The sequence below is a fragment of the Magallana gigas genome, chromosome 8 (genome assembly GCF_963853765.1).
Source record: "Magallana gigas chromosome 8, xbMagGiga1.1, whole genome shotgun sequence".
Taxonomy (NCBI): Eukaryota; Metazoa; Mollusca; class Bivalvia; order Ostreida; family Ostreidae; genus Magallana; species Magallana gigas.
Window position 1 is genome coordinate 46879952 of NC_088860.1, and position 26712 is coordinate 46906663.

Sequence of the window (26712 nt, forward strand, 5' to 3'; positions counted from 1 at the left end):
ATCTACCATTGTATCAACTGGTCTGTGACTAACTATATGTATCAGTTTATCTATCAATCTACCTGTCTATCTGAGACCACTCCACTAGGAAAAAATCCAGGTAAGAAACTCAGATTGAGGGCATCATGGCTGTGGTAGTCAGACATTTTTTGGACGCTAATATTTAAGTAAAATCTTGATGATCAATGTCGTTGATACTCTTTAATGAGAAATAAGACATAGGCAGAAATATTTAAGTGAATTCTGAATATCGGTACTCTGTTATAAAAAATGTGATTGTGGGAATGATAATTGTTCATCAAATTATCTGGCAGTGACTGTAATGATTGCAACTGCCTTATCTTTATCTCTCTTTACAACAACTGGACATCATTAAAGAACATTTTTTCAAACAGACGGAGATGCAGCGACAGTTTGACCACACATCTGTGGACTTTACCTTGGAGAAGATCATTGAGTTTGGATTCGATCAGTATGCTGAGACTATCGGCGACATCTCTGGTGCCGCCACCAAGGAATTGGCCATTGAACAGGTCAGAAATTTAGTTTTTCCTAATATCTCTTTGTTACCCACTGTTAAAAATTCACATTTCTTCTTATAATCTTGGTAATCTCCTTTTACAGGGTATTGAGGCCATTGCCAAAACCTGGGAGAGCACGGAACTGGACATCACGACCTACAAGGACAGAGGTCATTACAAAGTCAGGTGAGTTCGCAGTATCATGACCTTGACCTTTAAGACTTTAACATTTGGATAGGTGGATGTATAAACATAAACCTGCAAAACACTTACAAGTCAAATTTGTTGATACCACTTCACACAGTTTTGATTTGATCTGTGAAAATCAGTGTTTGGTTTTATCTTCCAACTATCGGTAATTAATTGTCTCTTAAATATTTTGGTGCTACTATGGTACAGTTAATTAATTAGCATGACTTTATAATTACAGGAGCACAGACGATGTGTTCCAGGCCCTGGAAGACTATCAGGTTCAGCTGTCGACGATGAAGGCATCCCGATTCGTGAAGGCGTTTGAACAGGAAGTGGATAAATGGGAGAGAACTCTGTCACACATTCTGGAGGTGGTGGAGATGCTGCTAACAGTGCAGAGACAGTGGATGTACCTGGAGGTGGGTGGGAAGGCAGATACAGCTACATACTAATGCCTGCCAGTTATGGAATTACATACTTCAAAAATTTGATTATCAACAGGCACAATTCTTGTTTTTGTCATCAGTTTTAATCAGTCATATGAAAGATTTTCTTTTCTTTTATTTACCAAAAACAAACTTCTTGTTCAAAGTTGTACTTTGGTCAAAAATTCTTGGTACTAGATCAAATGAAGTTAATTTTTGCTTCATGAACATATTTGTTAACAGATTGAATCACCTTTAAAAATTGTATTTACGAAAAATTCACTTACCCATTAAACATAAGAACATAAGGTGCTTTGCTCTGCTACAGATGTCATCAATAGTTGAGTTAACAAATTTTATTTTTACGTATACATGTCTGTAATTTAATTTGTTATGTACATTTTGCCTGCAGAACATTTTCTTGGGCGAGGACATTAGGAAACAGCTGCCCCGCGAGTCAGCAGATTTTGACGACGTGAACGCCAAGTGGAAGGTCATCATGACACGACTCAACAAGGACAGGAACGCCCTCAGAGGAACCCATCATGAAGGTATGGGGCTAGATCACACTGTATTTAACTGGATAAACTAGGCCTGTAAAATCAACAGATTAGAGCAGATTTGTGGATGTCTGTCAATGTTTATCTCCAACTACAAATTGTACTGTAACCATATTTTATTTTGCGAGATCGTTGTCATCCTGAATATTTCTTCCTGCGAGTCAGTTCTAAACCGGTATATTGTTCAGGTTTATTGGAAGAACTGAGATACCAGTGCACTACATGGTAGCTTAATAAGAACTGACTTTTCTGTGTCAACAGGTCTACTGGAAGAACTGAACGACATGAACGTCAAACTGGAGGAGATCCAGAAATCCCTGGACATGTACCTGGAGACCAAGCGACAGATCTTCCCACGATTCTACTTCCTGTCCAACGATGACCTGCTGGAGATCCTAGGTCAGTCTAAAAACCCCAAAGCTGTGCAGCCCCACCTCAAGAAATGCTTCGACAATATCAAGAGCCTGGAGATGAACAAGGTTCGTAAATAAGGAGACACTTAGATACAAACACTTGTTATTATATTAGGATGATTTTGGTTTCAGACTCAAAGATTTTTTTGAGAAAACATTATTTTATAATATAACCTTAAGGTATTGCAGATGACATATTTGGGCAAAAATTGACTTGACTTGCTTGCAAAAAAGTTAGTTTTCATAGAAACTGGTTGGCACTAAAATGTTATTCGTTAAATCTAAAGCCTGAATAAAATCTTGAGATAAAATATAATTATGATTGCAGAAGGATTTTATTTTCCATATAGAACTAAGAATAATTTACAGTACATATCAATAAATTAAATTAATGATCTTAAAAATAATATTTTGTTACAGCCAGGACTGAAGTGGGAGGCGAACGCCATGGTGTCATCTGACGGAGAGGTCGTTCCGTATGAGAGACCCGTCTACTTGGACGGACCTGTGGAGGTAAATTAGAACTAAATACTACAGAAATCTTTTTGTGTGTGTGTGTGTGGGGGGGGGGGGTATTAAGGGGGGATAATGGAGCTCTTGATAAATAGATGCATTTGGTCATGGATCTTGTAACTTTCAAAGCAACAGGAAATATTGAATTAATTTATAAGAGGAGGTGTGTGGAGAAGATTTAGTCAGCATTTCTAAGGAGCGATTTGTAGAAAAGTCTGTCATGACATGCTAACAGACACTAACACCTTGTTGTTTAAGCTCAATGTTTTTGATTGAGGATTTAATATGTTAACTTTGTAGTGTAGGATTGAATACTTTCTGTGTGTACTGATATTATCTGTGTGTCTGTCTGTTCCAGTCGTGGCTGTGTGATGTGGAGAAGACCATGAGATGGACGCTACAGGACGAGCTGAAGAAATGTAAAGGGAACCTGAAACAGAAACACGGCATGACCAAGCGAGACAAGTGGATCAAGGACCATCCCGGCCAGCTGTGTATCACCGCGAGTCAGATCCAGTGGACCGCCGACGTGGAGAAAGCCCTCCGACTGACCAAGGACCGCGGCGACAAGAAGGCCCTCAAAACCATGAAGAAGAAACAGGTGGCCATGCTCAATAAACTGTCGGAGGCCATCCGGGGGAAACTGGAGAAGATGCAGCGACTCAAGATCGTGGCTCTTGTGACTATTGAGATCCACGCTAGAGACATTATAGAGAAGCTGATTAAGGGGGGTGTGTCCGACGAGAATGCGTTCGAGTGGCTGAGTCAGCTTAGGCTTTACTGGGAAAAGGTGAGGAACTCTGTGAAATCCTAATGGATATCTAATACCATAAACAGAATTCCTACCTCTCTGAAGGAACTTTAACCCACAAATTAAAAAATGACCAATGATTTCATATTTCTTCATCATTTGATAGAGAACTAGTATAATGAGTGTTTCAACCTTGTCATCACTCTTACTAGAGTTCTAAAACTTTTCATTTATTGTATGAGTTATATGATGTTTATTGTTTTAACCCTACTCTGTTGTAGCCTCCTATTGATAACTGCGTAGTGAAGCAGACCAACACCCAGTTCCCGTACGGTTACGAGTACCTGGGTAATTCAGGTCGTCTGGTCATCACCCCCCTCACTGACCGCTGTTACATCACCCTGACCACTGCCCTCCACCTACACCGCGGGGGAAGCCCCAAGGGTCCCGCCGGGACAGGCAAGACAGAGACCGTCAAGGATCTCGGAAAATCCCTTGGAATGTATGTCATCGTCGTCAACTGCTCTGAGGGTCTGGACTACAAGTCCATGGGCAAAATGTTCTCCGGTCTGGCTCAGGTATGTCACAAGATGAGTATTAAGGTTGTTTGTTTACCTGAGCATTGTCTACACTGTAATTTGTTCTTTGTATATTATATATGAAAGTATACAATTTACTGACAGTGCATAACAACTTAGATAAAATGAGAGGCAGCATTTCAAATTGTTGACTCTTAAATTTTTTACTTTAAATTAATAATATAATGCAATGATTGTAGACTGGAGCTTGGGGCTGCTTTGACGAGTTCAACAGAATCAACATTGAGGTGTTGTCGGTGGTCGCCCAACAGATCTTGGCCATTCTGTTGGCTCTCTCCACCGGTCAGGCACGGTTCGTGTTTGAGGGGCGCGAGATTGACTTGGTCTGGTCCTGTGGAATCTTCATCACCATGAACCCTGGTATGTATTGCTTTTATTGATTTATAAATGTCATATTGCTGTTAATAGTGAAAGTTTTGAGCATTATTATATTTCTACAAAATATGCAAGATGGAAGTTTGCCAGAAAATATACAGCCCTTTATTACAAACCTCCACCTCATATCTTTGAAAAACAATTAATATTGAACAATTATGAATAGGGCAGTTTATATTGTCTCTGTTTTATTACATTGTTACATAAGTAATGTACTTGTGTGATATCTGTGTTGTCAAGGTTACGCGGGTAGAACGGAGTTACCGGACAACTTGAAGTCCATGTTCCGACCCATCGCTATGGTCGTCCCAGACTCGGGCATGATTTCTGAGATCATTCTGTTCGGAGAAGGCTTCGGCAACACTAGGGTGAGTAATAAACTCTGTGTATTTATAGTCTTTGATGTAGATTCTGATTAGATACTGGTTTCATAAACTATTGATTAGTCACTGTTGTGTAGGCTAATTAACATTTACAGTCGCACCTGTTTTAAGCGGCCACCTGTGGGACAATGGCAAACTGGCCGCTAAAGACAGGTGGCCTCTTATTCCAGGTTTCAAAGTAATAAAAAAAAAACACAGAGTATTTTCATTTTGGCTCTATTGCACAGATTTATTAATAGCATATGTAATGGTGCATGCACAGCTCGGATTGATGAATAAAAAGTTTAAATTAATTTTTGAATGACCGTTTTAATTCCATGTATCTATCAAAGGATTAAGAGCAAAACATTTTCTACTAAATACGCCCAAATAATAGTTTTCAAGTGATTAAATGCGGTAAACAAAGATGTAGCGTTTCCGTACACAGGGTAGATGCTGAACTACGATAGCCAATGTTTTACCTCTTTAAAAAGTATCAAAATTCCATTGGGATATATAATAAACACCCTTTTATTCTATCAAAGAAATTTTATAGAAAAAAGGTGCGTATTACCGGCTGTACATGCTGTTTAGCGCAAGACTGGCCATTTAATAACTTTGTAATGAAGTATATAAGTACGTGTATATAAACAACACTAAACAGGTGTTATGATAATCAATTATCTCATTAAATCTCAGCAGTCTTCAAATTACCCACTCAATTATTTGTCATTAACTCATTATCAGCTTTCGAAGTTTGGCTACTTTCGATACGGGGTCACATGTCAGAGTTAAAAGTCATGTGACAAAACAGACAAAATGGCCGTTGAAAACAGGCATGTTGAAACCACGGGACCTAAAAACAGTGGCCGCTGTCCGCGTTAGACAGGTGGCCGCTTAAATCAGTTAAAATATAGTGAAAAACTAAACGGGCGGGATTGAAACTGGCCGCTCATGGCGAGTGGCCGCTGATTAAAGGTGGCCGTAACAGCAGGTGCGACTGTATAATCTTCTCTAATATATATATATTAATACATGTATAACTATCAAAATAATATGAAATAAGCAAGGTGTTCAGACACTGTATGGACGTCTAATAATGTCATGGTTTTTTCGTTTGACAGCTCCTGGCCAAGGTGTACAGACACTGTAGTGACATCTAATAATGTCATGGTTTTTTCGTTTGACAGGTCCTGGCCAAGAAGGTGTACACGCTATACTCCCTGGCCGAGCAGCAGCTGTCAAAACAGGACCACTACGACTTCGGACTCCGAGCCCTGGTGTCCGTGCTCCGCTATGCCGGCTCAAAGAAGAGGTCCAACCCCACCATGCCAGACGAGGAGGTCTGTAACAAAATGACACTTGGCAGTGAACAAATTTTGCAATTCTTTTGAAAAAATAAATCAAGTCCAGACCAGTGCATAGAAATGACATCAGACAAGCTATTCACTGAAATTGACTTCATGACCTGACTGTTGTTGTTAATGCATGTTAACCCTCGCATGAGGATGGTATATTTTTTAGTATTTATTGATTAACATGTTATTGTTTGTTTGTAGGTATTTATTGTATTGATGAATTATTGTTTGAAGGTATTTATTGTATTTATGAGTGTATTGTTGATTGTAGGTATTTATTGTATTTATGAATTATTGTTTGTAGGTATTTATTGTATTTATGAGTGTATTGTTGATTGTAGGTATTTATTGTATTTATGAGTGTATTGTTGATTGTAGGTATTTATTGTATTTATGAGTGTATTGTTGATTGTAGATTCTGCTCCTGTCTATGAAAGACATGAACGTAGCCAAGCTGACGTCCACAGATCTACCGCTGTTTAACGGCATCATGTCCGATCTGTTCCCCGGGGTGGAGACACCCACCATTGACTACTCAGAGGTACTCATTTACAGAATAATTAGGGTTTATGGCCTATTGATGATTATTAAATATATTGAAATGAGAAGTAAGCAATTTTAACAAATTTTTTTAGTGACATTATATGATTAGGACTACACGTACTAGGACCATACACTGGGTAATATTCTTAAATTAATGCGTTTCTTTGTTGTTTGTAGATGAAGAAAGCGATCACAGAGGAGCTAAAGGCCAACTGTCTGCAGGTTAACAACTACACACTGACCAAGATCATCCAGCTCTACGAGACCAAGAGTTCCCGCCACTCCGTCATGATTGTCGGAAACACCCAGTCCGGGAAGACCGTCTGCTGGAGGATGTTACAGGCATCCATGACACGCCTCAACAAAGAGGGCGCAGCCTATCAGGCAGTCAAGGTCAGTTTTTTTTTTTTCTTGATTGGAGTAGAAGCTGATCAGTTTCATAATTTGATTAACAAGATTATTGGTGCCTAGCCTTAAGAAAGTGAATGAACAATTTGTCAATGAAGAGATAAAAAGAGAAGAGTTTCCCAAATAATTGAAATAAGATCAGTTTTATAAGTATTTAGTTACGTTTATGTGTATAAACTAGAACTGTTCATTATTTTTTGTTTAAAATAATGTTAAAAAAGCCAGATAACTTTTTATTTTATATTTATGATGTTTGCTTATTTCCAGGACTTCCCTCTGAATCCCAAATCTCTGTCTCTAGGGGAGCTGTATGGAGAGTTTGACATCAACACCAACGAGTGGACGGACGGGGTTCTCTCCAGCGTGATGAGGCAAACCTGTGCAGGTCCGTGTCAGAATCCAGCACTACCATTATGTTAACTCATTTCTATATCATATCTGGCTTTGATATTACAGTATTAAATATTGGATTAGCAAATCACTTATTCAACCATTTAAAATTTAGATGACTTCAAAGGATTTAAATTTTTATTTGTTAGATTTTGATAAAGATTTTTGTTTTAATTCATAAAAATTAAGAGCCTCCTTAATCTTCAAAAATGTAGGACAGAATGATACATATCAAAACTAATGCTGCAAAACATAATGGTCAATAGTTATATTTGGAATGAGTATAGAGTTATTGTTCCCTGTTGAATAGATGAGAAGCCGGACGAGAAGTGGCTGGTGTTTGACGGGCCAGTGGACACACTGTGGATCGAGAGCATGAACTCTGTGATGGACGATAACAAGATCCTGACGCTGATTAACGGTGAACGTATCGCGATGCCCGAGCAGGTGTCCCTGTTGTTTGAGGTGGAGGATCTGGCAGTGGCTTCGCCTGCCACCGTGTCGCGGTGTGGGATGGTGTTTGCGGACTATGCGGACATCGGCTGGCAGCCGTATGTGGAGTCCTGGCTGGAGAAGAAGAAGGACAACAAGGTAGTTAAACATTGACACTTATACACATCAGGCCTAGTACAGTAAAACATTGACACTTATACACATCAGGCCTAGTACAGTAAAACATTGACACTTATACACATCAGGCCTAGTACAGTAAAACATTGACACTTATAGACATCAGGCCTAGTACAGTAAAACATTGACACTTATAGACATCAGGCCTAGTACAGTTAAACATTGACACTTATACACATCAGGCCTAGTACAGTAAAACATTGACACTTATAGACATCAGCCTAGTACAGTAAAACATTGACACTTATAGACATCAGCCTAGTACAGTAAAACATTGACACTTATACACATCAGGCCTAGTACAGTAAAACATTGACACTTATAGACATCAGCCTAGTACAATAAAACATTGACACTTATAGACTTCAGGCCTAGTACACATGTACTTAAGAAGGATAATGAGATAGAAATTTCCTTTTTGTTTAAACAAAATTAAGGCACCAAAATGTCATAAAGAAAACACAATGATGTTCTAATTAAATTTATAAGTAAATTATAAATAGGTGATCTAACATTACAAGTTGACTTGGGCCAAAATACTCATCAAACAGATTCATCAGAGATAAATATGTATTGTTTGTTTCATATACATATATTCATATGTTAGACTCTTTTCAAGATTTTAATTTTAAATTTCATTTGATTGCATGTTGTGACATCCAGATGTTTTCTTTTTATCAGCCCCTTGTGGAAGAGCTTCGCCGACTGTTTGAGAAATATCTGGTGAAGATTCTAGACTTCAAACAGCAGAACTGCAAGGAGCTGATTTCCATCGCTCAGCTGAACGGGGTGTCTTCTCTCTGTAAACTCTTTGATTCCTTGGGAACTGTAGAAAATGGGGTAAGTCTACTGATTCTAAGAACAGGATAACATTAGATGTATATACCTGTAAAAAAATTCTGGTTGTAAACTCGTATAACCTCGGTTGGAGCAATTTACGCTTTTTTATAATCCACTTTGCGGATTATAAAGTGTAAACTCCCCCAACCCAGGTTACACTCGCATAACTTGGGTAGACATTGAGTTCCTTTCTTAAATAAACAAGTTTATGTGTAGATGAAAAAATGAAAACCTTGATTAGTGTAGATTGCTATTATTAAGTATGCTATCAGTTTGAAAAAAATTGTGTCAATATGTTAAGAAGAAAATTTAATTAAGAGTTCTCTCTTGTGAAGATAGGTTGTTAGTTATGTTTAGAAAACTCATTTTGGAGAACCTGTACTTTCCTTGTTTTAGTACTATTTTCCCTGTCAGTACATTCAGTACTTTGATTGTAGGTGGATCCTCATGACAGCGAGAACTTCACACGGATGGTGGAGCTGTGGTTCCAGTTCTGTATGATCTGGTCAATCTGTGCCTCCGTCGACGAGGACGGACGGAAGAAGATTGACAACTACATCCGCGAGATGGAGGGAACCTTCCCCAACAAAGACATGATATACGAGTACTACGTCGACCCCAAGGGCAAGACCTGGGTCCACTGGGAGGAAAAACTCAAGACGGGCTGGAAGTACCAACAAAAGTAAGGCACTGCTGCCTCCATATACTGTTCTGTTCATATCATTTTCATATAAAAAGTCAACAACAATTTACTCTGAAATCAAGGTAATTTGTTGAGGACCAAGATATACACTGTTTATTGATATGTAATTCCTGCCCTCTTCCTTTCAGTGTGCCGTTCTTCAAGCTGATCGTCCCCACCGTGGACACGGTCCGCTACCAGTATCTAGTGACCGCCCTCGTCTGATCCTTCAATCCGGTGATGGTGGTCGGTCCCGTGGGAACCGGGAAAACCTCCATGGTGGAGAACACACTGACCAAACTGGACCCAAAGGTTTACAGCTTCCTGACCGTCAACATGTCTGCTCAGGTACGCTAACATGTCTGCTCAGGTATGTCAAAATGTCTGCTCAGGTACGTTAACATGTCCGCGCAGATATGTCAACATGTCTGTTTAGGTATGTCAACATGTCTGTTAAGGTACATTAACATGTCCGCTCAGGTATGTAAAAAATGTCTGCTCAGGTATGTCAGCATGTCCAATCAGGTATGTCAACATGTCAGGTACGTCAAAATGTACTCTCGTGTATGTCAAAATATCTTCTCAGGTATGTCAAATGTTTGCTTAGGTATGTCAAATGTTCGCTTAGGTATGTGCCTGTACAGTTGCATGTCAAGTGGTTAATCACAAAATGATGTAAGTGGGATAAGATTCAAACAGATGAGCAAGAAAATAGTCCCTTTTGAAATTTTTTTCGAGCATTGGGTTGAATTGATGTGATTAAAGGAGCAGAGAATCAGTGGTATTCTCTATTGTAGACTTCCTCCAACAATGTACAGGACATCATAGAGAGCCGTGTGGAGAAGAGAACCAAGGGGGTGTACGTCCCGATCGGGGGTAAGAAGCTCCTGACCTTCATGGACGACTTCAACATGCCGGCCAAGGACACGTTCGGCTCACAGCCGCCTCTGGAACTGATGAAGCTGTGGCTGGACTACGGCTTCTGGTACGACCGCGAGAAACAGACTCAGAAGTACATCAAGGTCAGTGGACTTTTATCTTCTCTTGAACTAAACATCAATGTAGAACCTGACTACCAATACCGTCTATACAGTCTCCCACCCAGTTATATTAATGTCTGCGAATGATAAAATAATTATATTTAATTTTTTCTACTGTTTTGGTGTTTGTAGGACATGTTCCTGTTGGCGGGTATGGGACCACCCGGTGGTGGCAGAATGGTCATCTCCAGACGACTACAGAGCCGCTTCAACCTCATCAACATGACCTTCCCACACGTAAGATTCTTCTTATTAATTTTAGTACCATCAAGCGTGTATCACATCCAAAATGTGCAAGGTATTAAATGCTCAATTATGTTGTGTGTAAGGTTTGGTTTGAAAATCTTACAGTTTTATAAACAAGATCTTTTATTCTCTGTGCGTGTATTAGTGATCAAATTACAGGAATCCCAGATCAGGTATAACATATCTCCTATTCTACTATTGTAGGAGTCACAAATCAAGCGTATCTTCAGCAGCGTGATACACCAATAGTTTATTCTCTCTGTTTATGTCGAACTATATGTGTGTATTATCTCTCTATAATTGTTTCTATGTGTATAACAGGAGTCCCAGATCAAGCGAATCTTCGGCAGCATGATCAACCAGAAGCTTCAGGACTTTGAAGAAGAGGTGAAGCCGATCGGAGACATCATGACTCAGGCCACCATCGAGATGTACGAGGCGGTCGTCCAGAAGTTCCTGCCCACACCCACCAAGATACACTACCTCTTCAACCTCAGGGACATCTCCAAGGTACCCTTAATAGGCCTCCATCTGTGTTTTTGTGATTTCACAATAACTTTTATTGTGAGGGTTTGTGAATGAGAGATTTAAATTTTATTTTGCAGATATTCCAAGGTTTACTGAGAGCTCACAAAGACTTCCACGATACAAAGCACGCCATGACTCGACTCTGGATCCATGAATGCTTCAGGTAATTGTGCACCCAATACACAGACCCCCCTCACAGCCAAGGTTTAGTTTTTATAGCTTCCACTAATGCTCAAGAAAAGTGCTGACCATAGACCCATTTTGTAGTGATAAACTTTAACAAACGTAGCGCCATCAACATCACCATTCCCCCCCCCCTAAAAATAAGTTTTTGTGCATGGTAACTATATCTTAATTGAAATATTAGTGATATTTGTGGCAGGGTTTGAATTAAACGGTAGAAAACATGAATCTGTAGATGATGTTTTTGAGTTTGGGTTGTGTTTATTCTCAGGGTGTTTTCTGACCGTCTGGTCGAGGAGAAAGACACAGAGACGTTTATCAACATCATGACAGAGAAGCTGGGAACCCTGTTTGATCAGACGTACCACAACATCTGTCCCAACAAACAGCCACCCATATTTGGTGAGTAATCAACGTACTGAAAGTACTGACAAACTATCTACCACAACATCTGTCCCAACAAGCAGCCACTTATATTTGTTGAGTAATCAACGTACTGAGAGTACTGAAAAACTATCTACCACAACATCTGTCCCAACAAACAGCCCCCTATTTTGCGAGTAATCAAGGTACTGAGAGTACTAACAAACACTTTCTAAAATAACAAACACTTTTATAAAGAAGTTATAATGTTTTCTGTACATAGGTGACTACATGAACCCTGACAACGTGTACGAGGACATTCAGGACATCAGCCAGCTGAAGAAGCAGATGACGGACTTCCTGGAGGAGTACAACAGTACCCCGGGGGTCATCAACATGGACCTCGTACTCTTCAGGGACGCCATCGAACACGGTACGCGCCCATCTCAGTAACTTACTTAATGACATATTCAGGAGGCTATTAACAATATTTTAACCAAAAAATCTGCATTCCAACTTTAATAATGTTGAATGGAAGCTATAAAATATTTTGAGAAGAGTTGTAAAATGAAAGGAATTTGATCCAGAAGATTTGCAATGATTTTGTTTGATGGTTTTATTGTTTAATTATGGTAAACTTATAATAAATGATGACTCTTTGAATAAGGAGTACAATTAAGTACGAAATGATTGACACTTATTCTAATACTAACAAAGAATAGCTTACCTCTTCTGCTTGTAATGTATTTCTTGAGGTCTTTTCAACACATTGTCGAATGATTTGATTTGTTGTCTCTATTAGTGTCCAAGATTGTCCGAGTGATCAGACAGCCGCGGGGGAACATGTTGCTGATCGGTATTGGAGGCAGTGGACGTCAGAGTTTGACCCGACTCTCTGCCTACATCTGTGAATACACAACCTTCCAGATCGAGGTCACCAAACACTACCGCAAAAACGAGTTCAGAGACGGTGAGTATTAAGAACACCAAAACTACCGCAAAAACGAGTTCAGAGACGGTGAGTATTTAGAACACCAAAACTACCGCAAAAACAAGTTTAGAGATGGTGAGTATTTAGAACACCAAAACTATCGCAAAAACAAGTTCAGAGACGGTGAGTATTGAGGACAGTGATCACAGCCACAAACAAAATTTCCAGAGACGATAAGTTTCACTGTTACTTGAACTTAACCAGCAAAAACAAATTCAGAGAGGGTATATATCATAGTAAACAAATAATAGCATTTAGTTGTTGATGTCACAGATCCACCATTATTTGTGGTTGTAGATCTAAAGCGGTTGTACTGGCAGGCAGGCGTAGACAACAAGACATCCGTGTTCATCTTCAATGACACCCAGGTCGTAGAGGAAGGGTTCCTTGAGGACATCAACAACGTCCTAAGCAGTGGGGAGGTTCCCAACCTGTACAAGCCAGACGAGTTTGAGGAGGTATTATACACACCACTGTGTGGGTCTCACATAGGCACAGCTGTGTTGGGTCCTACATAGGCACTGCCATATGGGTATCACATAGGCACCACCTGTGTGGGTTCCCCATAGGCACCACCTGTATGGTTCCCCTTTAGGCACCATTGTGTGGTTCCACTCTAGGCACCACTGTGTAGGTCCCACATAAACACCACTTGTGTGGGTCTCACCGCTTCATAAGACACTAACCTACCATTTCTAATGATTCAGTTGGAAACATGTTTAACAACATTAATTATGATAAACAACCAACACAATAATTTCTTATGTGCAATACTTATCTGAAGGAAATTGTTTCTTAAGTTTATTGATTGATTAATTAATAAATTAATTTACTCTCACTAAAGATATAAAAAATTGTTAAACATGGTAGGTTTAGTGTCTTCTTGTATTGAACACACACAAGGAGACTCAGAATCACTGGTCCCACAGGTCCATCACTCAGAATGTTTATTAATATTAACTCATCAAAAGACTGAAAATATATATGTCAAATTGCAAAAAGTTTGATTTGATTCAATTTATCATTCAGCAATAATTTATTATATTGATTCAAGTTAATATTAAAAAAAAAACCGGAAAAAATTGGATTGATGGCTTTTTATGTTTTAATGCACATGTGTTGTGAAGCAATTAATAGCTGTGTTTTGATATGCAGAGATTGACATTTGAACTCTTTGTTAATCAGTGTTAATTGATGGAGAATGATTAATCTATTGACACAGTAGTTTAGCGTGTACATCTATTTACTCGGATTTGATTGGTGGTCAGGTGGACAAGTCTGATCACCGACGGATACTGTAAACTTGATTATTTCCACTAATTGATACAATGTAGTATTACGCAGAAAAAAAATGCAAAAACTTAAAGTGGTGAATGTAAATTCTATAAAAAGTAATGTTAAGTTGATTTGACTGCAAATGAATATTTTGGCTAAAATGTTTTTTCCCCATGAATTTTGAGTTAATTATTGCGTAGATCAGCGTGGAAATATCCCCATTTACAGTATCCATGTGTGATACTGTGGTTGTTGTGGCATTGTGTAGTGCAGAAACCAATAATACACGGACCAAATTTCTTTCTCTTTGCTCAGGCACTTTGTACAATGGTACAGCATTTACGTTATGTAAATAAAGAACTTGTGTTTTAATTCAAATTTATTGAAGATGTAATTTTTCAAATAAAATATAAATGAAAGAGTTTTACTTTCTACAAAGAAAAAAAATAATTTTAATTAATTAAAATGAAGGAAAGACACATAATTTTAAATGAATTTTGTAATTAAGTTTGGATAAATATGCACTAACACATTAATTTAAGAGCAAAGAGAAAGTAAGCAGCCTGACAATGATATACTATGAGCAACCACATGATGTACAATGTTTAGCAGTGAGTAGCCAGACACATAGCAGGTCTGGCTATAGAGACTTGCTATCAATCATTTTATCTTGTGCATCTTGTGTTTGACAATCCCAGGTGCGAAATGCTCTGAGTGACATCGCAAAGAAAGAAGGAGTAGACGACAGCCCTCAGAGCATCTTTGCATACTTGATTGAGCGAGTGCGAGCCAATATGCACATTGTGCTGTGTATGAGTCCAGTGGGAGAGCCCTTCAGGTGAGCTGAGAACCTCACGTATAATTTTTCAAAATACCTTTTATAGAGAGTAAACAAAATATGTTAACGCAATATAAGTTTAAATCTACCGGTAGTTTTTATGCACAAATATAACAAAACAAAAGGGTGTGACTAAATTTCAATTTGGGAAAGGGTAATAGCTCATTTTTTTTCCTTTTTCATTTTTAAAATTAAAAAAAAAACCCACATGGTATTCCTTTTTCAATAAAATTAATTATTGTGTCAGCATTCCTTGATATATTTGAGGCAGCTTGAATCTTGGAAACTAGACATTGAATTTTTTGGGATCGATATCTTGGGAAGTAATATCTTAGTTTAACAGCTATTATATCTACCTTTGATCTCTCCAGGAACCGTATCCGTATGTACCCGGCGTTTGTGAACTGTACGACCATTGACTGGTTCAGTGAGTGGCCGGCCGACGCCCTTCTGGAGGTGGCAGACAAGTACCTGAGTGAGATCTCTCTGGGGTCAGAGGAGGAGGTAATGCTTAGTGACAAGTTTCTCTCAGGGGTCAGATGAGGGGTTAAATCTAATGACCCCAAAATAAGATCTTGCCAAAATCTTCTCTTTGGAGTCAAAGGAAAGAGTAAAGTAATTGTCAAGGTCTCGGCCCCACTGTGTAATAAGATCATGCTAATCTGAGGATGAGGTTATGTCTCCCCCAAAACAAGATCCTGCCAGGATGTCAAAATTCTCTCAGCATATTACCCTTTTATCAATACCGCATAGAAGAGAGACTAGTTTTTAACTTTTATACTACCGGGGTAATATTAATCACAACTTTTTTTCATTACCAAAAATACTCTTTAATCTATATTTCTGTTTCTATTATTTACAATGCTTTAGAAATGCATTTCTAAATAAATGATCAATTGAAATTTGAGAGTCATCCGTGGAGTTATAAGCAAGATACAGGGCTCACAATTCGTTGTCATGTAAACAATTAGGCTCGTGCCCTGTTTTTGTTTACATGGGTTCAATATACCAGTAAAAAATCTTTTTCAACCTGATTTGTGCATCTTTTTATTTATTTTAAGCATAATTAAAGAGTTTCTAACATTTAACACATTCATTTTAGCTCTACAACTGGAATTTTCAACTTTAACATTTAAAATATAAACAAACGCTTTGTTTACATAGCAAAGAATTTCAAGCTCTGTAACTTGCTTATAACTCAACGAATAACACTCAAATTTTGGTTGCCTATTGAAAATGTCTTACTGAAGCATTGCAAATATTAAAATCGGAAAGAAAAAAATGACCAAAATCGTGACCATGCCCCTTTGATAAAAAAAATTATTCAGTTAATGATGTGTCTTATCCTACAAAATATTTCATATACATAATAAAAAACTGGACTAATTGAGAGTTCTTTCAATTTCAGGACAAACTGAAGCCATCGTTAGCCAAGATGTTCTCTGTGATGCACAAGTCTGTATCGGAGTACTCCAAGAGGATGTTGGCGGAGCTCCGCAGACATAACTACGTCACTCCGACCAACTATCTGGAACTGGTGTCTGGATACAAGAAGTATACAATTTATTCTTGTCATAAATCTCATATTGAATTTCGGAAAAGTGTGCAGTTGTGAAGTAATTGACAAAATGTAGTGAAACTGTAGATTTCCATTGACAGGGATCAGTAGACGTGAAGTTTTCTCTTTGATACTGAAATTATATTTGGTTCAGTAAAATATGTGTATTGCCTGTAAAATGAATAAAAGTCCTGCCAATCTTTTTGGAACTAAAAAAATTACAGAATCATTTTACAAAAAGATTTATGTTTGGTTTTGATGTGATTTCTTAGACTGCTGTTTGATAAAAAGAACGAGTTGGGAGGAGCAGCTGACAAACTGAGGAACGGTCTGAGTAAGATAGACGACACGAGACAGAAAGTGGAGAAGATGTCGATCGAGCTGGAGGACGCAAAGACGAAGGTGGCCCAGTTCCAGAAGCAGTGTGACGAGTACCTGGTGATCATTGTACAGCAGAAACGAGAAGCCGACGAACAACAGAAGGTAACGGGGGCTAAATAACTGTCTGGTGTCATAGTGTAGATTTTGAAGAAAAAGGCTTCAACATTCAAAGAAAGAAATTTAATTTAACTAGTAAATCAATACATTCATAAATATTCACATCAGTCATTTCCTCTCTGCATTTATTGTGGAGGCACCTCTCCACCAAAAAATGACTAATATGTGAACAGTATGATTTTAAGTAGGAAATACAAAAAGAATAAATAAGTCCCTCTTAAAGATTATGTCAACAACTTGATAAACAAATCTTTTGATTTTGTCAACAACTTGATAAACAAGTCTTTTGAATTTGTCTTTCAGTCTGTGGCTCAGAAGGGAGAAAGGATTGCAGAGGAAGAGACCAAGTGTCAACACATGGCCGATCTGGCTCAGCACGATCTGGACGAAGCCCTGCCCGCCCTACAGGAAGCTATCGCTGTAAGGAACAGTCTCTATTTTGACTTGTTTAGTTTAAGTGAATCGCTCTTTTCTGAGGTGAACAAAGAGGTTATATAAGCAATTTGTTGTTCAATTTTCCAGTCTCTAGAGCATGCAAGGAACAGTCTTTGTGTTAAATACACCCATTAACTTCTCTTTCTCTGAAGTGTATTAAGATCACTTACTCTAGTGAATAAAGAACTGAATCAATAATGTTTTCAGGCTCTTGAGTCATTGAACAAGAAGGACATGACAGAGATTAAGTCGTACGGACGTCCGCCCTTGCTGGTAGAGAAGGTGATGGAGGCCGTGATGATTCTGAGGGGCAGCGAGCCGACCTGGGCTGAGGCCAAGAGACAGCTTGGTCAGTACTCAACAAAGCTATACACAAATAATTCTATACAATAAATATAATATATTCTTATGTATAGGGAAGCAAAAAGACAGCTTGGTCAGTGAATGAATTAACTCACAGCCCCCAAAATGCTTGTAATACAATGGTTGTAATGTATAGAAAGGCCAAGAGACAGCTTAATTAGTCAGTGCTCAAACAATTTATTACAACACCAGACTGAACAGATTACCTTAGATAGATTTTTTCTGTCAGTTATTAAAATCTATTCAGTAAACGTCTTTCTTAACCTAATGAACAACTTGAAGGTGTTGTTATTTCAATAAATGTTGTAATGTTGTCATATCCTTCTCTATTTTCTTTCTATCATGTGACCTATCTCCAGCCAATAGAATTCTTCATACCATACAGAGAATGATGAAACAGATTTTAATATCCAGTTTATTCAAAAGGTGCAATGATTGAATTTCTTTTTTTATAATTATACAGGAGAGTCTACCTTCATCAAGCAGTTGATGAACTTTGACAAGGACAACATTTCGGACCGTGTCCTGAAGAAGATCGGGAGTTACTGCTCCCAGTCAGACTTCCAGCCGGACATCATTGGGCGCGTGTCTGGGGCGGCTAAGTCACTGTGTATGTGGGTCAGGGCCATGGAGGTGTATGGACGTGTTTACAGAGTAGTGGAGCCCAAGAAACAGAGACTGAACGCTGCCATGTCACAGCTCAAGGAGAAACAGGACGCACTGGCTGACGCTAAAGCCAAGCTCGCTGAGGTAAAGTGAAAGTGTGTGTCAGAAGTGTGGTGTATGTTGTCGTAGAAACAGGAAGACAGTATATTGCTTGGGATTTAGAATGACTATTATTGCGTACTATTACAAACTGCATGGCATGCATGTGGCTGAACCGACTATCTATGTCAAATCTATATATTTGATTAAAGGAATTTAAATTATTAACAGGTTGAAGCCAAGATGGCTGAGTTGAAGCAGCAGTATGACGAGAAGCTAGCTCAGAAGGAGGAGCTCAAGAGGAAGGCCGAGTACACTGAGCTCATGTTGGAGCGAGCCACCAAACTCATGTCTGGACTCGCCGGCGAGAAGGAGCGCTGGCAGGAGACTGTCAAGGTAATGGCACTAGTAGTCTGTCTACCATTCTGTCAACCACTGCCTACCATTTTGTCTACCATACTGTATACCTCTGTATCTACCATTTTGTCTACCATTCTGTATACTCTATCTACCATATTGTCAACCACTGCCTACCATTTTGTTTACCATGGTCTTACATTCTGTCTACTACTCCGTCTACCATTCTGTGTACCACTGTATACCACTCTATCTACTGGTGGATCTAGTACCATTATCAACCATTGTTTCCACCAATGTAACGACTTATCTGTGACTAACTATATGTATCAGTTTATCAATCAATCTACCAGTCTATCTATCTACCATTGTATCAACTGGTCTGTGACTAACTATATGTATCAGTTTATCAATCAATCTACCAGTCTATCTATCTACCATTGTATTACCTGGTCTGTGACTAACTATATGTATCAGTTTATCAATCAATCTACCAGTCTATCTATCTACCATTGTATCCACTGGTCTGTGACTAACTATATGTATCAGTTTATCAATCAATCTACCAATCTATCTATCTACCATTGTATTACCTGTCTGTGACTAACTATATGTATCAGTTTATCAATCAATCTACCAGTCTATCTATCTACCATTGTATTAACTGGTCTGCTTATGTACCACTGTCTTCTTTAAGCTTATGTCATTTGTAGGGTTATGTTGATATATTTTGTACCTTAACTAATCTGGAATTTGTATAACTCTTTAGGATCTGGAGGAGAGAATGGGCTACCTCTCTGGAGACTGCCTAATGGCAGCTGCCTTCATGTCCTACATGGGGCCCTTCTTGTCAAATTACAGAGACGAACTGGTCCAGAAGAAATGGATTGAGGAGGTACTGTGTGAAAATTGTAAACAGTAAATTCAAGATCTGGATGAACTGATTGGAGGACATTTTTGTTAACAGTTATGGAAATTTGACTTAAAATTTTGTGTTAAGTGTTTATTAATGATAATTGTTTTCATATGAAGGTTGTAATTAGGTGCATTGAACTTTGAGGCAGGTTTAACCTGGTTTTGCTTGTTTTTCTTGACCCTGCTAGTCCTATATTTTGCATTTTATAATGACAGAATTGTTGTAATTGACAGGTTCGTAAGCTGGGAATTCCCTGTGCACCAAACTTCAATTTCTGTGAGTTCATGGCCAAGCCGACCCAGGTCAGGGACTGGAACATCCAGGGGTTGCCTAGCGATGCCTTCTCCACGGAGAATGGAGTCATCGTGACCTCATCTAATCGGTGGCCCCTGATGGTGGACCCTCAAGGTCAGGCCATCAAGTGGATCAAGAACATGGAGGCCTCACGAGTAAGTCAGCTCTGAAAATCTTATCAGTATTTGAAACATTCCTGGTATGCTTTTGTGTATCATGACATTTCTGTGTTTACTTTCAATTTGTTTTCTTGTTCATATGATTATTAAGACTCTTCATAATGATTACATGACTAGTGTAAACAACTATGTTTTCAATTGCTTATTATCTATTCAAACATTCTGATTTTAGTCTGTGGTCTGTTCACCTGATCATAATATTTAACTTTTCTTTCAATAACTAATTTGTTTGATCCACTGTGCTGATCACTTGCTATTCTGTGTCTGTCTAGGGCCTCAAAGTGATAGACTTGCAGCAGTCGGATTACATGAGGACTCTGGAGTCCGCCATCCAGTTTGGTCTGCCAGTCGTCTTGCAGAACGTACAGGAAAAGCTGGATCCTTCCCTGGATCCAGTGCTGAACAAGTCTCTGATGAGAATAGGTAGGACCTCAAAAACTTATCAAACAAGTCACTGATGAGAATAGGTAGGGAACTCTAAAACTTATCAAACAAGTCTCTGATGAAAATAAGTAGGGACCTTAATAACTAATAAAACAGGTCTCTGATGAGGATAGGTAGGGACCTTAATAACTTATCACACGAGTCTCTGATGAGATTAGGTAGGGACCTCAATAACTAGTTAAACAAGTCACTGATGAAAATAGGTAGGGGCCCCAAAACCTTGTTAACCAAGTCACTAATTAGAATAGGTAAGGACCTTAAAAAGTAATTAGACAAGTCACTAAAGAGAATAGCGAGGGACCTCAAGAACTAGTTAAACAAGTCCCTGATGAAAATAGATATGGAACTCAAAAACTTATCAAACAAGTCTCTGATGAAAAAAGTAGGACCCTTAAAAAGTAATTGAACAAGTCACTGATGAGAATAGGTAGGGACCTCAATAATTAGTTAAACAAGTCTCTGATGAAAATAGGTAGGGACCTCCTTATACAAGTCACTGTTTAGTAAAGATACTAGATAGGGACCTCAAAAACTTATCAAACAATTCACTGATGTAAATAGGGTGGGACCTCCTTATGCAAGTCACTGAATAGAAAAGATACGAGGTAGGGCCTCAGAAACTTATCAAACAAATCTGATAAAAATAGGTAGGGACCTCCTTATACAAGTCACTGAATATAACAGATACGAGATAAGGACTTCAAAAACTTATCAAACAAGTTACTGATGAGAATAGGTAGGTAACTCAATAGTTAGTTAAACAAGTCTGATGAAAATAAGTAGAAATCTCCTTATACAAGTCACTGAATAGAAAAGATATGAACCTCCTTCTACAAGTCTCTGATAAGTAGGGTCCTCCATAGCTTACTTAAGTCAGTGATGGAAATAGATAAGGACCCCCTCAAACCAGTCAGTGGTGAACAAAGGTTAGGACCTTCCTATACAAGTCACATAGGAATAGGTAGGGACCTCATACAAGTCAGTGATGAGAAAAGGTTTGGACCTCCTTAACTTGTACAAGTGTCTGATGAATATTTGAAGGGACATTTTGAACTTAATCAAATTACTGAACAGATTAAAATAAGTAGGGACCTCATTGTACAAGTCACAAAATATGTTGGAACCTCCATGAACAAGTCACCAACGAGTAAATATATTGACCTCCCTATTCAAGTCACTGATGAAGATGGGTAAGGACCTTCCGATATGAGTCACTGATAAAATAGTTAGGAACCTCCTTATAGGAGTCACTGGACAAAATAATTAGAGACTTCAATAGTTTTAGAAGGTTATTCTGTACTTACGGCACTTATTAATAAGCAGATTTAAACTGTTAAGATGAGAATTTTCCTACCATGGGAACTATTTCTATTCTATTTGAACTTTTTTTGAGTTGAGAATTTGTTTGTTTGTATGTTTGTAGGTGGAGCTTACATGATAAAGCTGGGAGACAAAGAGATTGAGTACAACCCAGAGTTCCGATTCTACATCACCACTAAGCTGAGTAACCCCCACTACACACCCGAGATCTCCACCAAGTCCACCATTGTCAACTTTGCTGTCAAAGAGCAAGGTACGGTCTCTGTCTGTGTATTTAATATCTAGATGGTGTAATATTGTCTGTGTTTTGATTGATTGTACAATAAGGAATACAGATGGTATAAAGTACTGCATCTCCTTGTAGGTCTGGAGGCCCAACTGTTGGGAATCGTGGTCAGGAAGGAACGTCCGGATCTGGAGGAACAGAAGGACAGCCTGGTCCGGAGCATCGCGGCCGGGAAAAAGAAACTTGTCGAGTTAGAGGACGAGATTCTCAGGTCTGTGTCTTTGTCTATATCTACAGATCTTTGTATATGATATGTAGTATCTGGTATTATTAAATGTACATGAAAAAATGACTTACGAAGCTAGAGGATGAGATTCTCAGGTCTGTCCAAAGGGGTAGCACACAGTCAGAATCATAACTGATATCTGTGGATAAAATCTTGTACCACTAAGGGATCTCAATTTTTTTGTCAGGATCGGCTCCACTCTTTGCAATAAAGGCACAATATATATTCAAACTATTGACATTTTCTACTATCTCCCCCCCCCCCCCCCCCATTCCAAAGCAAAAAAAGTTGATCAGTTACTCTTTGGGGAAATGATGCTTCAAAAGTAAAGAGGAATTCAATGTACATGTAATGATTTGTAGAGGGATGCTATAAAATAATACAAGACAAACTTCAACTAATTATCAGTATTTGACATCCACTGATTCTGATTGTAGGCTGCTGAATGAGACCAAGGGCTCACTGCTGGACGATGAACAGCTGGTCAACACACTGCAGACGTCCAAGATCACCTCACAGGAAGTGACGGAGCAGCTACAGATCTCCGAGACGACCGAGGTCAAGATTGACGCTGCCAGAGAGGTGAGTGACACGGACATTATTGTCCACGAGATAAAGTGTACATACATGTAATTTATCCATGAGATAATGCGTACATACATGTAATTTATCCATGAGATAAAGTGTACGTAGTGATTTTATGCACTGAAAATTGGATTTTATAAGATGTATGATGAAAAAAAATCTGTACATTTCTAATTTTCTTTAGATGTGATTTCAATTTAATTTGAAAGAGATTCTGTAGCATTAATTTTGTTTTCTGTCTGCAGGGCTACAGACCGTCTGCTCAGAGAGCCTCCATCTTGTTCTTTGTCCTGAATGACATGGGCCGCATAGATCCCATGTACCAGTTCTCTCTGGATGCCTACATAGAACTGTTCATCATGTCCATTGAGAAGAGTCAGAGGAGTTCCAAACTGGAGGAGAGAATTCAGAACCTGAATGAGTACCACACCTACGCTGTTTACAGGTAACGCTACATTTCTCTACCCATGATGCCATGTTTCTTTTCCCATGATGCCATTTTTGTCTACCCATCATGTCATGTTTCTCTTCCCATCATGCCATGTTTCTCTACCCATCATGCCATGTTTCTCTACCCATCATACAATGTTTCATTACCTATCATGCCATGTTTCTCTTCTTATTAGTTATGTTTCTTTACACATCAAGTCACACTTCTTTTACCCATCGTGCCTAATGCTTTACTTTAAGTTTTTTCCCATGGAAGCTTTTTTTATATAATAGCTTATTTGATTTGCTATCTGTCAATGATGGTGCCAAATTTTAGAATTAGTCTTAAAAAGTGACAAATATTTTTTGGTATGTTTATTGTTACAACAAAATTTAAGATATATTTTCCTATTTATTGCTTCATAATGAATTAGAATTTTAAAAAAGCATTGGACATTAAATTGTGATAATATTGTGATGTAGGTACACCTGTCGCGGTCTGTTTGAGCGACACAAGCTGCTCTTCTCCTTCCAAATGTGCGCCAAGATCCTAGAGGCGGCCAGCAAAATCAACATGGACGAGTACAACTTCTTCCTGCGTGGAGGAGTGGTCAGTATCTAAGAGTATCATTGAAATATGGTTTTTTTGTAAAATAATTTTGGGAACTTCAAGAGAAATTTTCGTGGATTCAGTATTAAGCATTTTTGTCATATGATGTTAATGCAGTGTTTCAAGGTCACTGTTTGACCCCTGACCTCTGACTCTGTCCCCAGGTACTGGACCGTGAGAACCAGATGGACAACCCGTGCTCGGGATGGCTGGGAGACGTGGCCTGGGACAACATCACAGAGCTGGAGAAGCTGACCAACTTCCACGGCATCATCACCTCCTTCGAGCAGTACCCCCGTGACTGGAACATCTGGTACACTGCGGCCCAGCCAGAGACCGCCCCCCTACCAGGTCTGTACTGTTTGTAGTCACTGTTAGGAATAGTAGGTACTGGTTCTTTATAAAATAGTTACTGTAACAGCCTTATACAGGGATGACATTTGAAAAGCAATTTATATTCTCTGCATAAGCAGTTTACAAGGCATATACGAAAACTTAAAGTTGTATATGATATATCTTGCATAAGTGTGAGATCTCAATAATCCTTGCACCTGGAAGTAAGAATATTATTATTGTACAAGTGGCACTGTGATCCTCTAGATTCAATTTCTAGATATGGAAGTTAGAGAAATTAAGGCTCTCCTCTATGAATGTTCATTAAGTAACAGGTGATGTAATTAGTCTCTTTACCTCTGTCTTTAATCACAGGTGAATGGGACAATGCGTGTAATGAGCTACAGAGGATGTTACTGGTCCGTTCCTTGCGTCCTGACCGAGTCTCCTTCTGTGCCACCTCCTTCATCATCAACAACCTGGGGTCAAAGTTTACAGAGCCACCTGTCCTTGACATGCAGCAGGTGGTGGAGGACTCCACAACTAGGACACCCCTCATATTTGTCCTGTCCCCAGGAGTGGTCAGTATTTGTCCTGGGCTGTAGGATATTCTTGTAACAAAGTGTTACATTGAAAGTATAAGGGATTTTACAAAATTAATAATTCTATACTCAATAACCTGGTTATTTCTTTGTATTTGTACAGGACCCTACAAGTTCCCTGATCCAGCTGTCTGAGTCCAGTGGGATGGCCCAGAGGTTCTATTCCCTCTCCCTGGGGCAAGGACAGGCTCCCATAGCAACCAGGATGATCAAACAGGGCGTGAGAGAGGTAGGACCATTTTGTGTGTCATTTTTCCAAAACCTTTTTGGGGTCGCAACATCTGGGTAATTTTGGCCATCTGTCATATGACCGTTAGTTCAATATGGGTTACTGTTTCACTTGTCTGATTGTTTCAGGGTAACTGGGTGTTCCTGGCCAACTGTCATCTGTCACTGAGTTGGATGCCCCAGCTGGACAAGTTGGTGGAGCAGCTACAGGTGGAGGACCCCCACCCAGAGTTCCGCCTGTGGCTCAGTAGCAGCCCCCACCCTGACTTCCCCATCTCCATCCTACAGACCGGCATCAAAATGACCACAGAACCACCAAAGGTAAAACAATCAAAAGTCTTGGGTGGGGAGTGGCAATAAATAGAGATGATTACAGAACCACCAAATGTAAAGCAATCAAAACTCTAAAGAGGGAAGGGGCAATACAATTTTAATAAAGAGGATTGCAAACCCACAAAAAGTAAAGCAATCAAAAGTTTAGGAAGGGGAGGGGCAAACAAAAGCCACTGATGGTAGGGCAATGAAAAGTCTTGGGGAAGACTGTCAATCAAAATTGATCAGGCAAGAAAGATTAGTGGGTGTGTGATAATTTCTCGGCAAGCCGATCTAAGTCTAAATATTTGTCTTACAAAAATTTTCATAGTTGGATAGACAAATAATGAAAGTTGGCTTAAAAATACAATTATAATGTATGCCATGTACAAAAATTATAAAAAATCAAGTAAATGTTTTTGTTACAGGGACTGAAGGCCAACATGAAGCGTCTGTACAACCTGATCACGGAGCCTCAGTTCCAGCGCTGCACCAAACAGGACAAGTACAGGAAGCTGCTCTTCTCGCTCTGCTTCTTCCACTCTGTGCTGCTCGAGCGACGTAAGTTCCTGATGCTTGGATGGAACATCGCCTACGAGTTCAACGATTCAGACTTTGAGGTATAGAAAAGGGACCACCTTTCTGAATTGTTTTATAACTCCAAATATTTTCTTGTCTCTGTATTTGTTGTCATTTTTGTTGGATTTGACAAAATTAACAAAGGTCCTATGCTAACTACTGATTGTTGACAATATTCCCCAGGTATCGGAGAGCATTCTGAGTATTTACCTGGACGAGTATGAGGAAACCCCATGGGAGGCCCTGAAATACCTGATTGCTGGAATCAGCTACGGTGGTCACGTCACGGATGACTGGGATCGGCGACTGTTGATGACTTACGTCTCTGATTTGTTCCAAGACCAGGTCCTCAGTGTGCCTTTCTACAAGTAGGTTATATCTACTTTAAGACTGCTCTGATACTAGTATTAATGGATCTTTATCTCTG

The 26712-nt window shown here is 39.0% G+C and overlaps 1 protein-coding gene across 1 annotated transcript in view; it reads left to right on the forward strand.

The window, feature by feature from the left end:
- Window positions 1-376: 376 nt before the first annotated feature.
- Window positions 377-26712, forward strand: part of LOC105336490 (dynein axonemal heavy chain 2) — a 31855-nt gene continuing 5519 nt past the window's right edge. The window contains 48 exon segments of the mRNA XM_066069774.1: window positions 377-533; window positions 625-707; window positions 952-1132; window positions 1551-1689; window positions 1960-2177; window positions 2532-2624; window positions 2983-3414; window positions 3657-3953; window positions 4154-4334; window positions 4590-4717; window positions 5902-6054; window positions 6485-6610; window positions 6790-7005; window positions 7288-7405; window positions 7721-8001; window positions 8722-8880; window positions 9318-9562; window positions 9712-9910; window positions 10360-10584; window positions 10735-10839; window positions 11170-11358; window positions 11454-11539; window positions 11831-11961; window positions 12206-12355; window positions 12725-12892; window positions 13211-13371; window positions 14887-15026; window positions 15398-15530; window positions 16435-16580; window positions 16857-17067; window positions 17386-17502; window positions 17725-17866; window positions 18344-18630; window positions 18817-18981; window positions 19712-19837; window positions 20092-20307; window positions 20604-20754; window positions 22199-22348; window positions 22460-22592; window positions 23045-23189; window positions 23438-23637; window positions 24105-24231; window positions 24396-24582; window positions 24940-25145; window positions 25270-25395; window positions 25524-25715; window positions 26135-26326; window positions 26469-26653. Coding sequence (XP_065925846.1) covers window positions 402-533; window positions 625-707; window positions 952-1132; window positions 1551-1689; window positions 1960-2177; window positions 2532-2624; window positions 2983-3414; window positions 3657-3953; window positions 4154-4334; window positions 4590-4717; window positions 5902-6054; window positions 6485-6610; window positions 6790-7005; window positions 7288-7405; window positions 7721-8001; window positions 8722-8880; window positions 9318-9562; window positions 9712-9910; window positions 10360-10584; window positions 10735-10839; window positions 11170-11358; window positions 11454-11539; window positions 11831-11961; window positions 12206-12355; window positions 12725-12892; window positions 13211-13371; window positions 14887-15026; window positions 15398-15530; window positions 16435-16580; window positions 16857-17067; window positions 17386-17502; window positions 17725-17866; window positions 18344-18630; window positions 18817-18981; window positions 19712-19837; window positions 20092-20307; window positions 20604-20754; window positions 22199-22348; window positions 22460-22592; window positions 23045-23189; window positions 23438-23637; window positions 24105-24231; window positions 24396-24582; window positions 24940-25145; window positions 25270-25395; window positions 25524-25715; window positions 26135-26326; window positions 26469-26653 — 8273 coding nt within the window. The 5' untranslated portion in view covers window positions 377-401.